General features: G+C 33.4%; 1 protein-coding gene across 1 annotated transcript; it reads left to right on the top strand.

Annotated features, from left to right (window-relative positions):
• Nucleotides 1–1,147: 1,147 nt before the first annotated feature.
• LOC18594631 (Protein kinase superfamily protein) lies at nt 1,148–9,401 on the top strand. The gene is made up of 7 exons (XM_007022253.3): nt 1,148–1,389; nt 4,886–5,029; nt 5,901–6,013; nt 6,128–6,338; nt 6,940–7,177; nt 7,976–8,126; nt 8,822–9,401. The coding sequence occupies exons 2-7, from the start codon at nt 4,957–4,959 to the stop codon at nt 9,212–9,214; spliced, it is 1,179 nt and encodes a 392-aa protein (XP_007022315.2). The 5' UTR covers nt 1,148–1,389; nt 4,886–4,956; the 3' UTR covers nt 9,215–9,401.
• Nucleotides 9,402–26,027: the final 16,626 nt, after the last annotated feature.

The following is a 26,027-nucleotide window of genomic DNA, read 5'->3' on the forward strand; positions in this document are numbered from 1 at the left end:
AACTTTACAAATTTAAGTGATGTATAAGATGTAATGACCAATTTTTCTGCTTCAGTGCTTATTTGGTTTAATTTTTTTAATTTAAAAGTTATTATGAAATTATTATGAAAATTAATTTTTAAAATTAAATTAAAATTGTTTGATAAATTTTTTTTTATAAGTTTTTTTTATAGATAAGTTGTTTGATAAAATAATTTATATAAATTTTAATTTTGATTAAAATTATTATAAAAATATTTACTAAATAATTTTTTATTAATTACAAATTTCTTTCTTCACAATGAGAAAAAAAGTTTATTTGAGTTGGAAAATAGTGATTTGTAAAGAGGGAGAGAGGATGGAGAGATCGATTGAGAGAGAGAGTATTTTGAAAGAGTAATGTTGAGATTATTTTTAATAGATGAACATATTTTTAGAATAAAAATAAAAATTCTCTTAACAAACATATATGTTTTTAAAAAAGATAAAATATCTTCACACTTTTAAGTTTTAATCGAAATTTTAAATGGATTTATTAGTTTTCAAAATAAACATTCCGTCTCAAGAATGCAAACATTGTTAACAGAAATTCTGAAAAAATTGAAATACTCATTTTATCTCTATTAATTTAAAAAAAATTATAAAATTACATAATAGTAATTTTTAAAAGTAATAAAAGATAAAATTATTATTTTATTATTATCACATCATCAAATTAATAAAAATTTTAACGGTTGATTAACGATTTAGCTTATATATTTAACGGAAGATTTTTTTTAAAATAGAATATCTATTTTAAAAATTAATAAATTTATTTAAAATTTTGATTAAAATTTAAAAATAAAATATTTTACCCTTTTTAAAAAAAAAGTTCCTCTATGTAATTTTTTCTGAACTTTTCAAAAAAAATTTCATACAACTTATGCTTTTAAAAGATATAAATAGAAAAAATTTCGAGTCAAACTCAGACTTAATATTAGCATTCGCATGAAATTTCAATTGTGCATTTATGACTTGAAAAGCACAATTTAGAATAAAATAAAAAAGAAAGCAAGTAAGGAAAATGCTGATAGGGGTTCAGAGAGGGACACGCAGCCGATAGTTGACCGAGTCAGTTCAGCCGAGTTGACAATTACGCGCCAGCAACCATGCTTGCTTTCTTTCTTTCTTCCCTGTTACCCTGTCAAAATGTTTAAGAACGTTAGGCTTTGAACTTCCAAGCATAACATTTGAGAAGTCAGTTTTGGGCAACTCCTGTTAAATTCCTAAGACACCATAATAGTAAAAGACACTTCCAAAACTGCGTACGCCTTCCTTCATGGACTTTGAACTCTTCCTTTTTTAATTGTCTTCCCCTCTGTTAACTTCTTCCAAACAATTCCTCTTTCTTCCCCTCTGTCGGCTTTTAAGGTCAGTTCAGTTTTCCGTATGGCTTACTTGCTTTTCTTTTTCTTTAGTTAATTGGCTGATTTTCTATCACTTTTCTTTCTGGGTTTTTCTTGGTTTTGTTTGTTGTCTCTTTTTTTTTGCTTTTTCTTATTGAAAAACATGTAGTTGTGGCTTGAGCTCAGTTTGATTAAATAATTTTCCTGTATCAGTTTTCTTTCTGGGTTTTTCTTGGTTTTGATTGTTGTCTCTTTCTCTTATATGAAGCATGTAGTTATAACCTGAACTTGGTTTGATCAGTTCATAAGTTTTACTGTTTTTTGATGAGTCATGTCTTTTTAAATTTTTTTTCCTATTTTATGAACTTTCTGGCATAATTTTCCTTTTTGTTTGATGTGAAATGGTGAGATGAGCATTACTTCTAGATTTAAGATCAAATTGAGACTGAAATCTGTGGCTTCTAGTTTTGTCAAATTGCTCCTTGTTATTTCTATGCTCAACTCAGGTCTCAATTGCTAGAAGTATGCACGGAGATATGATTGATTAAAATTGGATCAGGTTTAGAAATGAAGGTTGAGGAGTAGGCCTTATTGGGTGTCATTATAAGGAGGAAGCTTTAAAAGTAGCACCAATGGACACGAGCTGATGACTTCATAATATTAACTGAATTTTTAGAATTGAAGCAAACATGGTTGGAAACTTCATATATGACTAATTGATGCATTTCTTGTTAATGAACTTGTCTATACGATGATATGGTGATATGGAAGGACAATGAAGCTTGTTATAGTTTCTATTTTCTGGGGATCTGAGTGTGAAAAACAAGAATTTTGAAGTAAAATAAAGGGCAACATGCCATTATGCAGGACGTATTAGATGGTATAACTTATCACCATAGATGACTAGATGTACTCTATAGAGGTATCATGAATAGGACTAGTTGGGGGAAGTTGATTCTATTATTTTCATGGAACAAGGTCCAAGAGTGTGTCTTCTGGGGAAATGCACTGACTCAAGCTTAATGCACTTAAAATGCCTGAGATTTTTATGTATATGGAGTGAAAATGACTGAACGAGTTGAGGTTTGTGTAAAACTTTTACATCAAATTTAATGGTTTTGAAGTCTCATGCCCACAAAGTTCATGTGAAATAATAAAAGAGAACATATTTTTTTGGTGTCACTATACCCCTGATATTGGTGAAATTGCATTAGCCATGTGCTTCTACAGAATTACGGTTGGTTCTCTGTGTTAAGAGGGCATCTTTTCCATATATCTAATCACACTGTTGAATGGAACTAACTCAACAATGATGGATTATTCTTCTGTCTTTGTTCATGGACTGTAATCACCTCGCCTTTTGTAGATGAACTGATAATAATTGTCATCTTAGGACATGCTCTCAGAAACACCACAGATCCTTTGTTGTTATTATTCTGCCCCTTCCCCTTCTTGCGGGCTATGCTTGCAGCATTCAGAGCTATATGATGCTTCTATTTCTGGGAAAATTAATCAGGTTGATGCTACACAGAAGGCAGAGGAAGCAATCCAGAATTTTTTCTACTTTCTAATGCATGTAAGGTTAAACTATGGATCCTACCAATAAGATTAGCTATCCTAGTCAAACTCAGTTGAGTCTTAGATCCTATCCCATTGGATTTTTTCTTTCAATCAGCTGGTGGATATTAGTTACAGATGAGAGAGCAAATGGATGGAGTTGACTGTTGAGGGATGTGGATATTGAACTTTTGTTTGCTTTTATGAAGTTTTTAATATGTTAAGTTGCATGATAACTATCTAGGAAATTTCAGAGATGAGATTGCAAGAATAGACTGCGGATGGTCTCTGCTGATTTCAAAGTTGGAAGGGTATTGATGTGGGACTTTTGCTTGCTAGTTTACAAAGATTTTGAAATTTTCATCAAAATGGAAGCTATCTGAGTGCTTCATGTTTTGGATCCTTTCTTTGTGAATGCCTTTATTTACATTTCATTGTTGATGTCACTTAATCTTGAATGAACTTTTCTTTTCCAATTTGATGAGGTTGCAATAAAGAACGGAAGCCTGATGCTGCATGTAAACAATCAGGTTACAGACATGTCATTCATCTCGGTCTTTTCAACTAAGCATTCTGAGTTGTGAGATATTAACACACTTAATAATTGCAGCATCTGCTCAAAGAAAAGGGGGGACACCTAGGAGCATGGCTGAGAAAAGATAGAGAATTGAGAGGCAGGGATTAAACACATTTATTTGCACCTTATCACTAGTTTATGCATAGATGATTTAGGTTTAAGGTTACTTTCAAAAGTAGCCTGTATAATCCATCTAAAATTGGTAGGAAAGTGAGGAGTCGACTTTCATTGGAATTTCAATCTTTCTTGCTTGGACTTTATTTGCTTCTTAAATTTTTGGGTTATATTTGTCTGTCGTGAGAAGTAGCAGGTGTGAAACTTCCCCTGTTCATAGTCAACTTGTGCTTTTTACTTTCTGCTTGAGATCACTTTTCTGATTTTATTGAATTTTCTTGCTCTAATAGTCTTCACATGCCATTTGTGTGAACAACAATAATTAGGAAATAAAAAAAAAACAAAAAAACTTTTGATGTGATAGGTGCTGCTCTTGTTTGAACTAATTGAGGATCGTCATATTGTCCAGAAGAATGAAATTGTGAGTCTCTTGTATGGAGGGGAGAAAGGGGGGGAAATGCAGTAAGGGAAAAGAGATTCTACTATTTCACTGTAGAAGAAATGAGCTCTAGTTTGCTATTCTAAGGGCTGTAAGGAGTAAGTAGGAACAATAAGTTCGGATTTTTATTAATTGATTCTTGAGAAGGTAGAGTATTTGTGATGTGATACCAATTGTTTGTTAAGTCCAGCAAGGTAACCCTACAGTAAAGAAGGCAATGCCACCTGCTCAAAACTTCAAAAGTTAGCTTTTTATGAATTTACTAGGTTTATTTAATTGATAAAGCATTGCTTAGAAATATATAGAGTATTGTATCTCATTGGGAGACATATTCATTGTAGATTATGGATCTTCAAAATGAATAAACCTTGCACAACTAATAGATACGCACCAAAACAGCTAAAGCAAAACAGAATCCATGAACCACTGCTACAGCCTATTACCAGCAAAACTTACAGTTACAGAGGTATTCAATTATGCCAATGTACAGAAATCAAAATGTAAGACTGCTTCTTCATAGATAACGCTATCGAGGGTCCCAACTGAGTCCCATACTGAAATATTCCTGAATGTATTGGCTCTCTTGCTTTTAATTCTGTCTCAATTGCCTGAATTATCATCCCACGTATAAAATCATCCTAAATGAGGAGAACCAACAGGTTTTTGAATGTGCTCAGTTACCATGAAATTTTGTGTGTTAATTCTAATTGAGCATAGGCAGTTAACTGGTTGCCTGCATCAGTGCATCTTCTTGAATGCTTTTGACATTTGATTCGAAAGAATTATGAGTATGAAATTAAGTGTTTCTGAATGTTTTTTTTTTTTTTTTGGCAGGTCTGAGAATTGCTCTGATACAAAGCATTGGTTGAATATAAGAAAACTGGTCAGTGGTGCATCATAAAGTTATGACTTGTTTTTGTTTCTTATTCCGTAGACGTTTAGATTCTTCAACCAACCAGTCTTTTGAGGTTGAGGAAGGTAAGTCAGAAGCCTTCTTATAACAATTATAAAGTCTTTTATTCTGTCATGTGCAATCGAATGAAGGGCCCCTTATTATTTAAGACTACTAAGCCTTACCACTCAAGTCCATTACATGAACTAATTCTCCATTCTGCTCAGTTTAAAGCCATTTGTCCTGAGAGATGGCTAGATATCAAACCTATGTACATCAAACAGCGTGATTTGGTCTACCTCCCTCTTCATGTTAAATAACTTTCCCTAAACTGGTGTAAATCATTTTCCTAATTTTGTCCTGCATTTATTGTGCAGGAATGAATATTTTTATGTGTGTGTGTGTGTGTGTGTGTGTCTGCATTTTAACGTGACTTCCACCTTTTATAAGTAATGTCATCTTCCTCTGTTTTTTTTTAATGAAACAGACAATATTATCCTTTCTAATACCAACTTAAACATTCTTATTTCAGCAACAATCATTTTGTGAATATTGTTTCTTCAGCAACATCAGTCATAGAGCTGTCCTAAAATCACAGAATATTCCAGTTGCACTTCTTTATTTCATCCATGCTGTTCTAATCCTGTCAATAAATCCTCTCTGAACTCTGTGTCATTCTGTATAACAGAACCTACATACCACCATGCTAACTTGTAGAAACTTCTTGACTTTCATTTTCTACTCTTCTAACCTTGTTATATTATTAAACATGCATTTCGTATATTGCCATGCTCTCTTTTAGTTCTTCTTGTGTTAGAAGAAAAATAAAAAAACTCATCAGATTCTGGTGGCTCCATTACAGTTTATGATCAAATTCAAGGTTATTCTGTTTAACACTATGTAAGTAGGAGTACTTCTAATTTGCTCTTCTTTTATTCTTTTTTTCCTTTTGAGCAGAATTTGACATTCACAATGTAAAATTGTACACATACAAAGAATTAAAAAGTGCTACTGAAGATTTTAGCCTTGCCAATAAAATTGGAGAAGGAGGTTTTGGTTCTGTTTATAAGGTACACATGCTGTTTCAATATAATATCCATATTGAGGATCGCTTACTTGATTCTTTGTCTACTTTATGTCATTCTATGAAAGGATCCTCTTTAAATATCATTATGGATTTTCAGGGGCGGCTAAAAAATGGGAATCTTGCTGCTATAAAAGTTCTTTCAGCTGAATCAAGACAAGGGGTCAAAGAATTTATGACAGAGATTAAGGTGATCTCAGAAGTAGAGCATGAAAATTTGGTCAAGCTCTATGGCTGTTGTGTAGAAGACAATCACAGAATCTTGGTCTACAACTACCTTGAGAATAATAGCCTTTCCCAGACTCTTCTTGGTAATTTGTTAATATTGTTCTTCACTTGGAAGTTCAGTTTATTGTTTATCAAGGCTATTCTTTATACTACAGAGCAGTAGTTCCATCCTAGAACTATATATTTCAGAAAAAATGTAGTCTTTGCTATATATTTTACTCCACTTTTCATGATATGACTGTTCTCACTTATAATTCCAGATGTCCCCAAAAAGTTGTGCAGAATTAAAATTTAAACACTAATTGTTTTCAAACATCCACATTCCAACTATGCGTTTCATTAAATGAACTGTTTGTAAAGTGAAAAAGAAGAGAAAATGGTACCCCATTTATGAAAGTGAAAAACTGGATTATTATGTAAATACTAATTAGTCTGACTGTATTTAATGTTGTTCTTTTTGATCCTTGAGCATTTTCAAAGAGGAAAGTTTTTTGGGGATAGTGGGAGCATTTATTTTTCTTCATTTTCTTATTTCTCTTTGTAAGGAATACTGCATTATTTAAAATCTTAACCATAGAATTAGTACTCTCGTATAAGATGTATCTTATTTGATGGATTCACACAGTGCTTGCCTAATAAAGTTTAAATTGAAACTGAGTGCTATTAAAACCTTTTGATTTACAGGTAGTGGTCGCAGTAATATCCAGTTTAATTGGAAAACACGGTCTAAAATATGCATTGGGATTGCACGTGGGCTTGCTTTTCTTCATGACGAAGTAAAGCCATACATTGTTCATAGAGATATCAAAGCAAGCAATATTCTTCTCGACAAAGACCTAACGCCCAAAATATCAGATTTTGGCTTGGCAAAGCTTATCCCAGCGAACATGACTCATGTTAGCACTCGTGTGGCTGGAACAATGTAAGGCTCCAACCATCATGTTACTTGTTCAAGTTTTTTTTTTTTTTTTTGAAGGGCATTACTCGTTCAAGTTTAACAATACTTTCAAACTTATTTTTAGTTTTGAATTAGCACTGAATATCATTTTATCATCCACGGCAGTATCTGTCACGTAACTATTGGTGTTAAAAGCAATGCTAATACAAGATTTATCACTTTTGTATATTGGAATTTCAGCTTTATGATCATAGAGAGCATTCGTTATTCTGCATTTAGTAATTAGTGGTTAATGTTTACTCGATGGCAATAACATCATTTGAATATTCACACTCATCTTAAAAGGTTTTAGTTTTCAAACTTATCCTTCATGAAATCTGCAAGAAAGCCGATGGAGAAAGGGAAAAAGTGAGGCTGCTTTGGATAACCAATGTCTAATATGTTTTGGGCCGAGAAGTCTCCTTGTTTAGATAATCATTTAGGTTAACTTATAATAATATGTAGTACAAGAAGTCTTTCTTTAATTATGTTGATTAAGTCTTCTTTTAGGTTGGCTGATATGACTTCTACAAAATCCAGTTGAAGTTGGTTCTTTATAAATTAGGTTTTCCATTTTCCTTTTCAAGTGAGCCATCCTTGTTGTGTCATCATGTATAAGATCTCTTGGCTAGCTGTTGTTAGATTTATCAAGCATATGTCATACTTGTAGGACTGAATTTTAGTGCATATTAGCTTATCAATTTTAAAATTCTCTCTCTCTCTCAACCTTTAATGCTTTCGACAAATATTAGCTGCCATTAACATTTTCATTCACTGTTTTAGAGGTTATCTAGCACCTGAGTATGCAATAAGGGGCCAGTTGACGCGAAAAGCAGATATTTACGGTTTTGGCGTTCTTCTCATAGAAATAGTCAGTGGGAGATGTAATACAAATACGCAGCTACCTGTAGGAGAACAATATCTCCTAGAACAGGTATGTATTTGAGTCTTTTCAATTATAGTTGCAAATTTTGTTCATTGCAATTATTTCCATACTAGAGCTTGACCTGTGATTACAAGTAATGGACTTCCTTTATGTTTTTGCTCAGAGATCATCAAGCACTTACAAAATGAGCAAGGAATAAATATTTTGTAAATCATTGAAATATTATTGAATTTCATTCAACTCTTTTTTTTTTTTTTGGTTTTAAAGGTTAATCCTTGAAAATCTGTTAGACCTTACAAACAAAGTATAAGCTTATTTTAGCTTTAACTGCATCAGAGTAAATTTGTGATTTTTCCTCTACCAAATCTTGATATTTCTTCACATAGCTGGAGCTCTAGTTTCAAAATTAACTTCGATCTTGGAATTGAAATAAGTAGTGTTTGTGAACAGAAGAACAAAGAATTGAAATATGGAGATTATGCAGAAATCATGCAGAAGAATGATGAGTACAAGTATTGCCTTTTATTTCTTTTAAATTTTGGATATCTTTGAAGATCGGCATTAAGCTTCTTGTTAAAAGCATGTTATTTTCCTAATTTTAGATCACCTTGTGGATATTGTTTCCTTTTTATAAGTATCTGGAGAAAATGGAAATCAAATATAATCTGGTCTATAAGAATGAAAAGTGTTGTTAATCTTCCTATGGGAAGGTTTGGGGTTTGTGACACTGTTTCTTGTTGCAGACATGGGACCTTTACGAGCGAAGGGAGCTGGTTGGGTTGGTAGACGTATCTTTGAACAGTGATTTTGATCCGGAGGAGGCTTGTAGGTTCCTCAAGATTGGTCTTCTTTGCACCCAAGATACTCCCAAACTCAGGCCATCTATGTCATCTGTGGTCATGATGCTAACTGGCCAGAAGGTTGTTGCTGAGAAGAAGATAACAAAGCCGGGTTTAATTTCTGACTTTATGGACCTCAAAGTGCGAAGTTCTGAGAAAACCAAGTCAGAAAGCAAACATACATCTTCTTATAATGCTACCTCCAGCTCTGACTACCTAGACAATTCAACCCTATCATCAGGAACCTCAACTTCTGCAACAATGACCTTCAACCCTCCATATGACCAGAGTGTTTAAGCATTGAAACGAATGAAGTTATCAAATTTTATTCATTTTATTCTATTTTTCACTTTTGAAGCTTGCCGTTTTGTAAATTGTACAACAGTGATCTCTTTCTGTACTTCGTCAAAATAGCCGAAAGTACACTCTTTGTAAATGTACTGTGTTTGTTAAGCTAAAAAGAAATTTTTGCGGAGTTTATCAATGAGCATCCCTCCTTTTTTGCCCCCAATTCCCATCCCTTGGTTCTTCTGCAGTCTCTGTCACATGCAGGCATGCACACTGCCATACACTGGTCAGTTCCAATGTAATATGTGTTTTTCTGAGTTTAACTAAACTTTCTTTAGGAAAAGCAATGAATTTGTTTAATATATGCTGCAGAATTCATCTGCAGGAGCAACTGCAAGTAGCCTGTTGGTCCAGCTGCATCTATCTCCCTAGTTATTTCACTGCATTGCATACTCAAAGCAAAAAATCTAAAACTTTTCTTCTATAAGTGTGAAAGAAAAGAAAAGGAAGAGATATTCCCCAGCTCCTGAGTATACCCTTTGGCTTAGTCCCTTATGCAAGAAAAAAATTTCAATCCTGAGTAACCACCTCAACTTATAAATTTCATTTTGCAGTATACATAGATTGTTATGCCTGCGGCATTGGTAACCAGGTAATGTTACCAGTTGGACTCTTATTTTCTGGTTAAATTTCGGTGATGACTACAGTCTATATTGAGAAAATGTATTGCTTGGTGTTGATAATGAAACAATCACACAGCAGTTTTCCAATATATGAAAACTTGTCACAGCAAACAAAGAAGCATATCTTTAGTTTATTGACCCCATTGAATAAAAAAAATCCTGACTATGTAAGTGAAAAAGATGGGGTAGGTGGTATATTAAAATGGGAAATTTTACAAATTAGGGAAATAAATGTATAATAATAACTACTTGCTATCATGAGATTTAATTAATATTTACAAAGAAAGTTGAACTACTCCAAAGTCTAAATAATTCCCCGTAAATAAATTGGTCAAGGTTTAGGCGTCTTAGATCATTCTCCCACCCATCCATCCTCAAACAACTCAACCTGGAGAAAGCCATCACCAACCGGGGTTGGCTCCTCCCTTTAATGCCAAATTCTTTCATCATTCTTTTACTTCTACAATTTTTTTTTTATTAGAAGAAAATAAAAAACAATACACTTTGTGCCAAAATAATTTGTGGGAATGCAATGTTCATAACATCACTTAATAAAATTGATACGCTGCCCTTAAAGAGGATTCTTGAGAAATATAATGCCAACAGGATATTGAAAAGCTAAATTCGCAAGAAAATCTATCAAACAATTGAATTCGTGCTACACATGATATATTTAGATTTCAAGTTTGGGGGCAAAATAATATTTATAAAATAGTCATACTAGAGGTTTAATGTTTGTAAGGGCCAAAGTATAAAATTCTAAAAAAATAACGGTATATTATAAAAGTAAAAAATTTTTGAAGGCAAGTGCCTACTAGACTTAAGGGTGTGCAAATTCAAACCGAGCCAAAGAATCGAACTAAACCAAAATGAGTTCAGTTTTTTTGATTCAGTTAGTTCATTGTTCGGTTATTTCGATTAAATATGTTTAATTACAACAATTTAATCAACTTGGTTTTTGGAAAATGCTTATATAAAGAGATGTAAATTTATTGATTACACAAGTCTTTTTCTAAAAGAATTCTAACTTTTATTATAGCTAGGTTAAAGTGTGAAGAAATTATGTTTAGAATCATGTAGATTTGAGCTCAAGCAAATAAATCAAACATCGTCTTTATATCTAACATATATATAATTTTAGAATATTTTTCATGAGTTCAGTTTTTAGTAATTGAATCAAATTAACCAAAGTAGTTTGGTTTTCGATTTTTCAGTTATCAACATTTTTCAATTCGGTTTTGGTCTTTTAGAAGAAATTCGGTATTTTCGATTTTGATAAATCTAGAATCGAACTAACTGTTCTAACCATGTACACATCCCTAAGTAGACCTCTTCCCTCCACCACTAACATGAATGATATTGACTTGCCATTTCTTCCTCAAGAGATCTTTGATAGATATATTTTTATTTTAGATTAAATAGGCCCATTTTTATTATTAATAGCTCTATTATTAGTCAAAACACCATTTGTCATTTTTATGCATAGTATAAAAATTGGCTTATGGCTTATGGCTTTGTCGTCATGTAACATTAGTATCTACTATGACACGTTAGTGTATTACATTAACACCACTTACCATAAAAATGACAAATAATATTTTGACTAATAACAATTAGTCAACTAATAATTATAAGAGCATATTTAATTTAAAATAAAAATTATAAAAATTTAACTAAAGGCAATAAAAATAAAAATTTATTCAAATTTTACCGAATAATTTAAAGACTTTTTAGATATTATGTCAAAAATATTGAAGTTGTTTCTTTTACTTTTTCTATATATTACATCTTGATTTTCTTTGGCCCAAAAAAAAATAAAATTTTTGGGTTTCTTTGATTATACAAAGTAATAATAATGTCAAACTAATAATTTCTTTTCATTTTTTGATTATAAATTTGTCAAAGTAATAATAATGTAAACTAATAATTTCTATTGACTCTTGCTATGTGAACAAGACAAGGTTCAAATCCTATTTTCTTGGCCTTATTCATTTAATATTCAAGTTCTATTTATCTATTATATGTATGAATCGCGTATTATTAATTGAGGAATGATCAATCATAAGTCAAATCTAAAGCAGAATCAGTATTCATTTGCAAAATTACATAATTTTTTTTATTAAGTAATCCTAATATTCTAATACAAAGTTGAATTAGAGTTTAAATATTAACCTTTGAATTAATTAAAGTTTCAGCCATATATTAATATTAGCTTCTTAAAAGAGTAAAAGAAGATACCAAAGTTGATTTTTGTTGGTTAATAAATATAATATATAATTACTGGCTATTATATAACATCCTTTTCTCTACTTTTTAAAACTTCCCTTTTCTTAACTAATTGCAACAACATCTATTTATTTTTTCCTTCATATCTATTGCCCATGCATTTCAACTGTAGGATTTGCACCTAACCACCAACATTTCTTTCCTTTGATTTTGACATTTCCAAATATATATATATATATATATATATATGTGAAGGTAGCTTGCTATCTCCCACTTCACTGCCAAGTATTTTTTTCTCTGAATATTTAATTTAATAATAAGTGCATTTTAAAAAATTTCTGTGAATATTTGATGATGAATAAATACCAAAACAAAGATATTATTGCATGATTGATTGTATTAAAAATAGATAATAAATCAATTGTATAGTATCACCAAAATAATCTTAATTGTAAAAAATCTATTAAGGTCAAATATTTTTATTAGAAAATAAATCAAAATCATGTGATCAATTAGTTTTCAATCAACTCAAACCAAGTTATTGGAAAATTTTCTCAATATTAATTTTTAAGCATACAGAGTTGCACATATTTATTCATATATGTTCATTTAATAATTCTTAGTTAGGTACTTATATTTTTATTTATCATTAAATCAACAGCGGATAGCTAATGTGGAGGGAAACTTTCCATTAATATAACAACTAGATTGTTACCTACTATAATACATTCAATGATAATTTTTTTTTGTCAAAAAAGGAAATTAAGGCATATAAATTTTTTTTTTCAATCGAGTGAAAGGGATTTAAATTCTATTTTGTAAATTAAAAATTATTTATTAATTAATAAATTAAATATTCGAATGTAATTAAAATATATAAGTTGGAACTTCAACTAGTATTATAGTTACGTATTCAAACAGGTATTGAATTCCTAGTGAATCTTTTCCCCTCAACGTCAGATTTGACAACATGATGTTCTTCATCGTTTACAATTAATTATTTTGAGAACTAAATTAATTACATAAATAAAAAAATTTCAAAAAGCGTCCTTTTCTAACCACGTGGAAGGCATAAAAAAAAAAGAGAAAAAGAGAGGGCCATAGTCTAGTATCTCTAAAACAAGTGGCGCCAGAGCAACGCATGTCGTGATTCAAGAGATGGTAGGTTGAATCTAGACTGCCACGTGTTTTTTCTGGGCAACTGTTAGATGCGATGCAATTACTATTTAGCTTCGACCGTTCACGACAATACCTTTGAGATGTAATTTGATTAAACACACGGCAATGTGCGGGGCGGGAGTTTACAGACTTTCTGAAAATGATGGAATCAGAATTGTCAAGTGCCTTTTAAAGAGACGGAAACAGGGAGAGCTCTAACCTGTTTCCAGCTGTGATGAAAGCAGGTGAATGCTGGTTCCTAGAAAAACACGACCAAGGTAATTATGGCTTTATCAAAACACCAAAAGTCGGAAATGACAGCCAGGGATTCACCAATTCAGTCAGTATCGAGTAAATACAGCCGCTAAAAATGTTCTTTTACCGTCTTTTTTACTCGAGCAACCTACAGCAAGGCTTACCAAGGGGAAGGAAGCTCGTGAAACAACCAATGGTCTGGTTCGGATAAGTAAGATGCAGAGCAATATCCGATATTTAAACATGATTTTTTTCTGTACATGATGATGTTTGATTATATAATGATAAGTAATATTTTTTATTTCATAAATTTTAAAAATTTCAATTCAAGATCTTTAAAATATCTTCTTAGAAACAAATTAAAGATGACTCGATTTAGTTTTTTTTTTTTTTAAATTAATATCAATGACTTGATTTAGTTAAAATTAAAATAGTCGTTCTGCCTCTTTAAAATGTGTGAATTATGAAATTCAACCTATGATAGCACAACACATAAAATTCTAAAGGTAAAATACACATAATCTTTCAAGTTTTAATCATAATTTTACACGAGTCTATTAGTTCATAAAATAAACATTCAATTCCAAAAGAATATCTCTGCTAAATATATAAGTCTATCCGTTAATCAACTCTATTAATTTGATGACGTGTCAATAATAAAAATTATAATTTTATCTTTTATTAATTTTAAAAATTATAAAATTATAATTTTTTTTTTCTAAAAAACCCACTTTACTTTTGTCTGTCTATCACCTGTTGGTCAACTACTCTATGGGTGCTCATGTCACAGATCTCACATTCATGAGAGATGAGATGAGTATTGGATATATAAATATAGATCTTCTACCATCTATTAGACATGCCTTTTAGGTTGAAAATTTGAACCCATGATTTGTAAGCTTACTTAAACTCTATTTTCAGAACTTAAGGCTGCAGGAATTGGACTTAAATTTCAGCCTGTAACAACTAATTTGATTAAAGGGAAAAGCATATATATAATATTAAAACATGGTCCTTCCCATCACATTATAATTGGTCCATGTGAAATTAAATCTTCTTGAAACAGACAAGCAACGTAAGGCTGGCACATCATGTGTGTGGATAAACAAACGTTTCTGTCATGAAAGATACTTACATCTTACATGTTACTGAAAGAGAAATAAAGCCTTTACCAATACTTTTTCCACATCTAATGAATCTATTATTAGTGTATATATACCTTATATAACTGAAAGGAAGAAAAGAAACCAATGAACAACACAAACATCCAACTAAACAGTATATAATTATAGAAAAATTTTAATTACATATTTGACACTTGAATTATAATGAATTATCAATTGTACAAGTAGATACCTGAATTATATTTTCGTCTATCAATTTGCAATTTTGATTAATCCCATTAGTCAAATGTGTCACGAGTCCAAACACAATCAATAAATGCCGGTCATGTGTTTAAAAAAGTTCAGTCGTTTTTACAAATTTTTAAAAATATTTAATTTTTGGAATTAAAAAAATCAAGAAAATAAAAACACATTACAACAAAATATTTTTAAAATGTGTTATTAAAAACATTTTAATAACACTTTTTTATACTTTTTTGACAATATTTTTATAGATTGGATTGCACTATATAAATTTTTAACAGTATTATGAATAAAATGTAAGATTGCATAAATTAGCAAAGATTGCACATTTTTATATTGTTACAAAATATGAAAAAAGTTAAACTAAAAATTTAAATATCTACACTTTTTAAGATTTAACTACACAAAAAATATGTTACCGAAAAAATGTGATTAAAACCTAATTTTGTTGTAGTGAAAAAAAACCCAATGTTGTTTATTTTTTTATTATTTGTTTTAGTTTTCCAAAAAGTCACTAAAAACAAAAACTAATGATAGAAATTAACAAAATCATTTCTAATGAAGAGAAACAAATAACTAAAAATGCAATAAAATTCTAAAATAAATAATTATTCAAAATTAAAGTAATGTATTATGTTCTCTAAAACAAATCATATAACTTTTAATTGTTAAAAAATTTATTCTCTTGTATCTGAATACATTTTTCACTATCAAACATAAACTTAAATTGGAATACCCACATAATAGAACGGGACTTAAATAAGTATGTCAATGAAGAATACAAGCAAAATTATAGTATCTGGTTGATCTGGTTTTCGCTGTCAACTTTCCCTTCTGCATTCATATCAACTGCCTCACCTACAGCTCTAAGTAAAGCTTATTCTTCTTCTTTACCTTGTCCTATTTATTAAATTTAGATTTCTTTAACAAAAAAAAAGTTAGGGGCTTTTTTATCATAAATTATTTATCCAAGTTATTAATAATTAGAATAATGTCAGGAAAATATTAGTGATTTACTATTGTTAACACACGTTGTTTTTAATCGTGATATTTCCTTTTAAAAGATATAAATAAGCGAAATTAATATTAAATAATTAAATTATAAAAGTATCATTGAATATTTATTGGATGTAATTAGTTTTTGCAGGACTCATACTTAAGTTAGTGAGCTATAAAGTTTTAGTTTTTATTGATTTTTTTAAAAAAATTAAAGACTTATTGTTGTCGTGACGTGCGGGTCCGGGAACCCGTCCACTAGACGCGGGCGAAAATTAAAATCTCAAAAGGTGTGGGAGTCGCCACCAATCTTTTTTATCTAGGTGTGATTGGTCACCTATTAACTCGATTCTTAATCGACGAAGTCCTAAATTAATTTTAGGTCCGTCGAAAGAACGAGAACTGGTCCACGTTTTTTAGAGATGGGTTCGGGAGTGCGATTACGCACGGAGAAGGGTTAGCACCTCCGTGACGCCCGTTCTACGAACGGTACCATTTAATCTTAAGTTATCTTAATTTAGCCTTTTCTTAGTTTAATCCCTATTTTATTAATTAAATTTTTATTGAATTGTCAGACTGAGTTTTTCACTTGGTCTTACGTATGCATATGATGCAAGCGTAGAGTGATGTTGTGACTTGTTTATTTTAAATGATGGAGTCGGTAATCTTTTATTGGAAAATTATTCGAAGACTATCCCAACGCTTTGGTGAAGTCTCGAAATTCTCCTTACCTAGAGATATCCCCGGAAGAACTCGTCTCTACGAGCTCCTCGGGGAAATCCCATCATCGGGATTCTCGCGCCATTTGCAAAATAAGAGTGGCATGCAATGACAGTGTAAAATGATGGTATCTATATGCACGTGTTTATTGATTATTTAAAAATTTTGATTATTTGTTATTTATTATATATTTATTTATATTTTATTTTTTAGTTGTCTATTTAAATCCATATTTGTTGTTGACCAATTTTTACTTGGTTACAAAGCTTGTCTAATAAATAATTAATTAATTTTTAAACGATTGGATTGTTTAGTAATATTTATTTAAATTAACAAAATTTTCCATATATATTGTTTTCTAACTATGATTATTAGGCTTAATGGGTTTTGGAGTTTAGAGTTCGGATTTATCCCGACGCTTCGGTGAAAATCCGTCCCTGACTTCGTACTCGAAAATATCCACCGGAAAGAGGCAACTCTTTGCCCCTTTTTGGTGGTAATACTCAAATATTTATTCCAATTATATTATTTATTATATTTATTTATTTATTTTTCATTTTTATTATTATCATTATTATTTTTTATTATTTTTTTTATATTTTTTTTATTTAAAAAAATGTAATATAATGTATATATATATTTGCATCATTAATTATTATTATTATTATTATTATTTTATTATTTTATTTTTTTATTTTTTTTAAGCCTCCAAATATATTTATAATATTAACATTTTTTATTATTTGTCATTGTTATTATTTACATTTATATTTTAATTTTTAATTTTATGAATTTTTATTTTTTGTTTTTTTTTTATTTTTAATATTAAGTATAAATATTTCTTTCCTAAAAAATGTATTTTTATTAAAATGGGCTAGACCCAACACCAAGAAGCCCAAACAAAACAAAACAGGAAAATGGGTTATACCTTGTTGGGCTGGAAGGATGGCCCAAGTGGTCTGGGCCGCGTGGAGGTCTGCCTGGCCCGCTTCCTTGGTCCGCTTGGCCCTCTCCTAAACGCACCGTTTTGGGGCTCTGGGGACTCCCTCAAACGACGTCGTTTTGGGGTCGACCCTTTGGATTCTTCCCTCTGCCGAAACGACGCCGTTTTAGGCCTTGGACTCGTGTATATAAACCCCGCTTTCGTCCTTTCCTCTCATTTTCAGCCTTTCAGTTTCTCTCTCTAGCGTTTCCTCTCCCTTCTCTCTAAAACTCTCCTTTCTTCTCTCTTCGCCGGCGCCGGCGTCCCCCCTTCTCCTCTCGGATTTCTCTCTCCTAGCCGGCGAATCGCTTCGCCTTCCGTTGCCGGCGTCAAGCTCTCTCCCTTCTTCTCTCCCTCGGCCGTTCCTTCCTTTTCTCTCTCTCTTTTTTCTCTTCTCAGATCTCAACCCTTTTTCCCCTTTTTCTTTGTTGTTGCTTTTTGTTCTTTGATTGTTTGTGGCTAACCTCGTTTTTTTGCTTTTTGCAGGGTTTTAAAGAGCCGGGTTGTCCAATTTTTTGGACAACCCGGTGAGGGGGGGTTCTGGCACCCCTGGGGTTGGTGGCCAGAACCCCCATCCCGCGTAGTGGGTGGGGGATGGGACGGCGAAGGGATGGCTAGGCGTACGCCCAGCCATCCCGATTTTTATTTATTTATGTCGTAACATGCGGGTCCGGGAACCCGACCGCTTGACGGGGGTGTGAAAACTCACTAAAAAAAATTTAAACTAGGAGTCGCCACCAATCTTTTTTTTTTTACTAGGTGTGATCGGCCACCTATTGACTCGATTCTAATCGATGCAAACTTAAATTAATTTTAAGCCCACCGAAAAGAACCTTAAACCGGTCTACAAATTTCTGGATCTAGGTTCGGGAGTGCGGTTACGCCCGGGGAAGGATTAGCACCCCTCAGACGCCCGTTCTATGAACGGTACCATTTTTAGATCATCATATTGGGCTTTAATTTTTAATTTCACTAGATTTCCTTAATTATTATTTTTATTATTTAACCTAAAATGGAACGCAAATGAGTGGCGAGATGAAATGCATGGCGTGAGATAAAAATGCCGGACAAATAACCTTTTATCGAGGATATTTTCCGAATCCGCCCATCATGCTGGTGGGACTCGGGATATTCTCTCACCTAGGGAATTATCCGAGAAACTCGCCTTCGCAAATTCGACGAATAATTCCCGTCTTCGGGGTCATCGTACGTTTTCTTTTTAAAATAATATTTTGTGCATAATGAACCTAATTCGGGCAAAAGCCTTTTATTAAAGATGATTCTCGAGCCCTCCCATCATACTGGTGGGACCCGAGGACATCGTTTCACCTAAGGAACTTTTCGAGAAATACCCGCCTTCGCAGGATCCCCGAAAGATCCCATCATCGGGGCTTAGACTCGAAAACAGAAATATTTATGTGCAATGATATGTATGATGCAATACGTATATGCTATGCTAATGCAATTATCTATATTTTTTTGTTATTATTAATTATTTTTATTTTATTATCATATTTCCTATTATTATTTCTTATTATTATTATTATTATTATTTTTATACTTTACATTTTTTGTTCTAAGTTCTTTGTTTTTCACTTATAGTTAGACAAATTGTTTATAATTCTATGTTATTTTAGTGAGTAAAAATTATATATTTTTTTATCGTACTATTTTTATGTATTTTTATATTTTTATTATTATTATATTTTTTATAAGCGATTTTTATTCAAACCTAATGCTTAAGATCTTATTTTATATATATATTATTTATTATTATTATTTTTTATCTTTATCTTTACATTTCTTATAGTTTATGCCACTTAATGCTCAATATTTAATTTTAAATTAGTTCTTTTTTTACTATTATATATTTATTTATTTACTTATTTAATGTCATATATATTGTATTTTCACGAATTAATTATTATATATATTTGGATCGTTATCATTTTATCATTATTTTATTACTTATTATTTATTTTTTATCAATTAATTTCATCAAGTAATAATTTTTGTTGTATAATCAAGCTCTTTATTTATTAAGGATTTCGGAATCTTAAAAACGAGACCCTCCCATCGTACTGGTGGGGCCTTGATTCGGATTCCGAGCCTAGGGAACATAAGCTCGGGATTGCGACTTCTCGCATTCCGATCGATTATCCCATCATCGGCATCAAATTGAGCAGTTATCTTATCTATATTAAATAGTTCTTTATCTTCTTCTATTTTGTTCTTTCTCCGTTTATATAGAACTACCTTTTTACCTAATTTGATTTTTCCACATTTTTGTTTCATCATATTTTAATTCTAGTTCTCCCTAATTTATTTTCACTCTTATTATCTCTACATAAATTTTCATGACTATGAATCTCATAAATATGTTCCACATTTCATCTTTTCCCATATTTATATATATATATTTTAAAACAAACAATCCGCTAAATATTATATGTTCTTTAGCTAAATTAATACTCTAACGAAACCAATTAGCTTCCTCTTTTTTTTATTTTATATATATATATATATATATATATTTTAAGTCAAACTTAGCACCACAAAATCAAGCCAATATATCTATAATAAAAATGAAAAATTTACCTTGTTATGAATAGCCACTCCCTCCAACACCGAAACAATGTCGTTTTGTAATCAAAAGGGGTTTTGGGGTGAGTCAAAACGGTGCCATTTTAAACCTTTGGACCCTCCCTCTTTCTTCACGCACCATTCTTCTCCCTTTCTCCTTCTTGCCCGATCCTCACTGTCGCTGGCACTGCGTCACTTGCAGATCTGGTGCCGCGCCAGCCGTCGCTCCTCCCTCTCTGGTGCCGCGCCAGCCGCCGCTCCACTCTCTCTTCCTCCGTTCGGTGCTCCTTCCCCTCGCGCCAGATCTTCACTGCTGCTGCTCCCTTTCTCTCTGGTGCCGCGCCAGCCGCCGCTCCTCTCTCTCTGGTGCCGCGCCAGCCGCCGCTCCTCTCTCTCTTCCTCCGTTCGATGCTCCTTCTTCTTGCGCCGGCAGCAGAACGTCTCTCCCTCTCTTCTCTATTTTTCTGCCCAGCTCTCCTTCCTCTTGAACCGGCAGCAGAACGTCTCTCCCTCCTTCTCTATTTTTCTACTCCTTGGTTCCTCTCCATTGCTTAGAAAGCTGCCCCCCTTTTGCTGCAGGTTCTCCCCCTCCCATTTATACCCGATTTCTGGGCTTTGGAGGGGGCGCTCCACTACTGCCTTGTCCCTGGGCACCCAGGGGCAAGTTCCACTAACCTGCCAGACGCGAATTTTTCGCGTCTGGCAGGTGAGAGAGGTGCCTGGCAGGGTGCGTCCGCACCCTGCCAGTCGTACCTCTCTCCCTTTCTCTCCATCATTTTTTGTTCATTGTATTTTTAATCTAGTGTCTACAGCTGCCCCTCTTTGAGCTTTTCGAAAATTCGAAATAGTGCAAAGACGTAGACACTGTATTTGACTAAATTCTTTAATTCTCTTATCAAATTTTATTATATATATATATTTATTATTATTATTATATTTATATTCATATATATATATATATTTTAATAAATTCCTTAAAACTGAGGTCACAAGACTTTTAAGATGAACTCCTCAAAACTGAGGCAATGAAAATTTTTAAAAGTGAGCTCCTCAAAGCTGAGGCAACGAAACTTTAAAAATGAACTCCCCAAAAATGAGGCATCGAAACTTTTAAAATGAACCTCTCCAAACTGAGGCACTGAAACCTTAATATGAACTCCTCAAAACTGAGGCAACGAAACTTTTATATGAACTCCTCAAAACTGAGGCAACGAAACTTTTATATGAACTCCTCAAAACTGAGGCAATGAAACTTTTTCATTTTTCCGAAATGGTGAAAAATAACCAATTCCTCATCTGAAATTCCTATGATTTTAGAGATAAATTTCCCTATTTTTCAATTGTTTTAAAATTTTGAACATGTCAATTCATCTTCATTAGTTTCCCTTTTTTGGTGTTTTTAGAGCCTTTTCTTTGATCAATGGGGGATGAATCGATCACATTTCTGATCTCTCGTTTTCCTCAATTCATTGCTCATAACTGTTTTCTTCTTCTATCATATGCATAGTCCAATCACTCTTCACATTTTTACTGTGCTCCATTCTATTGCTAATTCCATTCTTTTCTTTCTCTTCTTAGACTCCATTTCATTCTCTGTCAATTACAATCCTTTTTCAAAATATTGCAAACATTTCTTACTTTATCATGCTCTTTATTAAGTATCATTCCAATTTTATGACAAATGCAATGCAATGTACTCATATCTCCTCTTTTGGCAGAATGGAAATGAGGGCATTGTTGGGAGCAAAAGGCTACTTTTCATTAGAGAAAAAAAAAAGTGAAGTTTCTACAATCAAGTATAATGACAAGGAACAGGGGAAAATTGATTAATACAAAGGGGATACAGTCCTTTCTTAATGACTGTTTCGATAGATATTAACAGTAGTCTCAAAATTTTATCCCGAAATAGGCACATTTGTCAGCTCCCTTGTCTTTTGTATGAACATCTCGAATCATGATCTTCACCCTTTCTGTGTTAAGCTTTTGTAGTATTTGGACTTCTTTCGTGCCTAGGCCGCATTTTCGGGTTTTCGCCCTAAACACATCTCCCAGATTCAAGCTGCCTTTTCAGGTTTTCAACTTGAAAATTTTCTTTTTCTTCTTTCTTCTTCTTCTTTTTTTTTTTTTTTATTTTTTTTTATTTTTTTTATGCAAAATATTTCTTGACAGCATCGGCATTTACCGGGTTGGAAAACTCCCTTCCGTCCATCTCCGCCAAAATTAGTGCTCCTCCTGAAAAAGCTTTCTTCACCACAAATGGTCCTTCCCAATTCGGTGTCCATTTCCCGCGAAGATCATGCTGGTTCGGGAGAATTCTTTTTAATACTAATTCTCCTTCTCGGAACTGTCGAGAGTGTGCCTTCTTGTCATATGCCCTCATCATTCTCTTTTGATATAACTGCCCATGGCAAAGTGCTGTCAACCTTTTTTCTTCTATGAGATTCAATTGCTCATACCGAGCATTAATCCATTCGGCTTCTTCCAACTGTACTTCTTTAAGGACCCGAAGGGAAGGAATTTCCACTTCAATTGGCAAAACTGCTTCCATCCCATATACCAAAGAGAACGGTGTAGTTCCCGTAGAAGTTCGGACTGTTGTGCGATAAGCATGCAAAGCAAAAGGTAACTTCTCATGCCAATCTTTGTATATATCTGTCATCTTCTCAATTATCCTTTTGATGTTCTTGTTGGCTGCTTCCACTGCTCCATTCATCTTTGGGCGATAAGGTGTTGAATTGTGATGCTTGATCTTGAACTTGGCACAAACCTCTTTCATCATCGAACCATTGAGGTTACTAGCGTTATCCGTGATGATCCTTTCTGGGAGACCATAGCGGCATATTATTTCTTTTTGGACGAACTTACATACCACTTTCTGGGTCACATTGGCATAAGATGATGCTTCTACCCACTTAGTGAAGTAGTCAATTGCCACCAGAATAAATCGATGCCCATTTGATGCCTTCGGAGTTATCAACCCAATCACATCCATGCCCCACATTGAGAATGGCCATGGTGATGTCAATACATGCAGTGAATTAGCAGGGGTGTGGATTCTGTCCGCATATATCTGACACTTGTGACACTTTCGAGCGAAGTCTATACAATCCTTTTCCAACGTGAGCCAGTAATACCCCGCCCTCATGACCTGTCTTGCCAACTTATGTCCACTTGCATGTGCTCCACAAACTCCTTCGTGAACTTCTTCGACTATTCTCCGAGCTTCGGCTGAATCCACGCATCTCAAAAGTGTTTGATCCCTACTTCTCTTGTATAGGATGTTCCCATCCAAGAAGAAATTCATTGCCAACCTTCTAATGGTTTTCTTATCATTTTCTGAGCTTTGATCCGGGTACTGCTGAAATTTGAGATAGTGCACAATATCATGATACCACGGTTTCCCGTCTATTTCTTCTTCTACACTAGAGCAGTGCGCGGGACACTCTCGAAGATTAATCATGATGGGTTGAATCTTGACATTGGTACCAACTTTGAACATTGCCGCCAGCGTGGCTAATGCATCAGCCATTTGGTTCTCCTCTCGGGGCAAATGATTGAAGCAAATTTCATCAAAATTTTCAATCAGCTTTGATACATACTTGTGATACCGAACTAACTTTGAGTCACGTGTCTCCCATTCTCCTCGCAACTGATAAATAACCAAAGCAGAGTCCCCATACACTTCCAAAATGTGAATTTTCCTCTCGATTTCTGCTTGAATGCCCATGACACAAGCTTCATATTCAGCTACATTATTGGTGCAATAGAAGTTGAGTTTAGCTATAACGGGATAATGATCTCCTTCTGGTGATACTAACACGACCCCTATGCCATGCCCCAAGGCATTCGAAGCTCCGTCGAAAAACATCTTCCAATTCTCTTTCTCTGATTCCTCCCCACTTGTTTGACATATTGACATCAAGTCCTCATCTGGAAACTCAAACTCCATTGGTTCATAATCTTCTTCCACCCTTTCTGCAAGAAAATCTGCGATTGCACTTCCTTTGATAGCTTTCTGGGACACATATACAATATCATATTCAGTCAATAACACTTGCCATCTTGCCACTCTACCTGATAAGGAAGGTTTCTCGAAGATGTATTTAATTGGGTCTAACTTTGCAATGAGCCAAGTGGTATGATATAGCATGTACTGCCTGAGTCGATGCGCCGTCCATGCTAAAGCACAACACATCTTTTCCAACGAGGAATACTTGGACTCGTATTCAGTGAACTTCTTGCTCAAGTAGTAAACTGCCCTTTCTTTCTTACCAGTTTCATCATGTTGCCCTAACACACATCCCATGGATCCTTCATTTACCGTTAAATATAAGAGAAGGGGTCTCCCGACCACAAGTGGTGCCAATACTGGCGGACTCAACAAATATTCTTTAACTTTGTTAAAAGCAACTTGGCACTCCTCATTCCACGCCCCCGGATTGTGTTTGCGAAGGAGTTTGAAGATCGGGTCACATTTGAGTGTGAGTTGTGATATGAACCGGGCTATATAATTTAATCTCCCCAAAAATCCTCTAACTTCTTTTTGCGTCTTGGGAGGGGGCAAATCACGGATTGCTTGAACCTTATCTGGGTCAACTTCTATTCCTCTTTCACTGACGATGAAACCCAGTAGCTTTCCTGAAGTGACTCCAAAAGTGCACTTTGCCGGATTTAATCTGAGCTGGAACTTCCGTAACCTCTTAAATAATCTTTCAAGATTAGTCGCATGGTCCTCTGTTTTGCGAGCTTTTACAATCATATCATCCACATACACCTCAACCTCTTTGTGCATCATATCATGGAAGAGAGTCACCATAGCTCGCTGATAAGTTGCCCCGGCATTCTTCAAACCAAATGGCATTACCCTATAACAAAAGGTCCCCCACATAGTTATGAAGGTAGTTTTCTCTCTATCCTCTGGTGCCATCTTAATTTGGTTATACCCTGAAAAGCCATCCATAAAGGAAAACATGGAGTGGCGGGCAGTATTGTCAACAAGGGTGTCAATGTGGGGAAGAGGAAAATTATCTTTTGGGCTAGCTCTATTCAGGTCTCGATAATCCACACACATTCTCACCTTCCCGTCTTTCTTAGGAACTGGGACAATATTTGCAACCCATTCAGGGTACTTGGCTACTTCCAAGAATCCTGCATCGAACTGCTTTTTCACTTCTTCTTTAATTTTCAACAACATTTCGGGTTTCATTCTTCTCAACTTTTGCTTAATCGGTTTGCATTCAGGTTTCAAAGGCAGTTTATGGGCTACAATGTCTGTGTTGAGTCCTGGCATATCTTGATAAGACCATGCAAACACATCTACATATTCATGAAGTAGCTTTATTAGTTTTTCTTTTTCCATTGACACCAACGTCACACCAATTCTAACCTCTTTCTTATTTTCTTCATCTCCCAAATTAATTGTTTCAAGTATCTCTTGATGTGGGACAATTTGTCTCCCCTCCTGCTCTACTAGCCTTAACAAGTCCGGAGTTAAATCATAATCCTCCACGTTTTCTGTACTGTCAAGTTCACTGACACTTGTACCTTTTTCAAAATCAACTTCAAAACCACTATCATTATCATCTTTGCATTCATTATTTGGAATCCTGGAAGGTAAAGGGAATTGAAATATGTAGAACTATTGTATAGGTAAATAGTTAAAATAAAAGGATGAAACGACACTAATGGAAATGATTAATTATGAGAGGAGATATGAGAAATGTACTACGCATGTCAATTTATTAAAATGATAAATGATAAAAAAGCCCGATACATAAAATTCCAATGCTTTTGGGCATAAGCATGGATGTTTAGTTTGCATTACTTTGAAATTGAATCACAAGTGACTGGTA

The sequence above is a fragment of the Theobroma cacao genome, chromosome 7, assembly GCF_053813885.1.
Source record: "Theobroma cacao isolate CCN51 chromosome 7, ASM5381388v1, whole genome shotgun sequence".
NCBI lineage: Eukaryota > Viridiplantae > Streptophyta > Magnoliopsida > Malvales > Malvaceae > Theobroma > Theobroma cacao.

Bases quoted from the DNA above. Each gene is read 5' to 3' on its own strand.
- LOC18594631 (XM_007022253.3), top strand. From the start codon at position 4,957: ATGACTTGTTTTTGTTTCTTATTCCGTAGACGTTTAGATTCTTCAACC. The intron at 5,030-5,900 runs GTAAGTCAGAAG...CCTTTTGAGCAG, and splicing joins GTCTTTTGAGGTTGAGGAAG to AATTTGACATTCACAATGTA. The intron at 8,127-8,821 runs GTATGTATTTGA...TTCTTGTTGCAG, and splicing joins AACAATATCTCCTAGAACAG to ACATGGGACCTTTACGAGCG.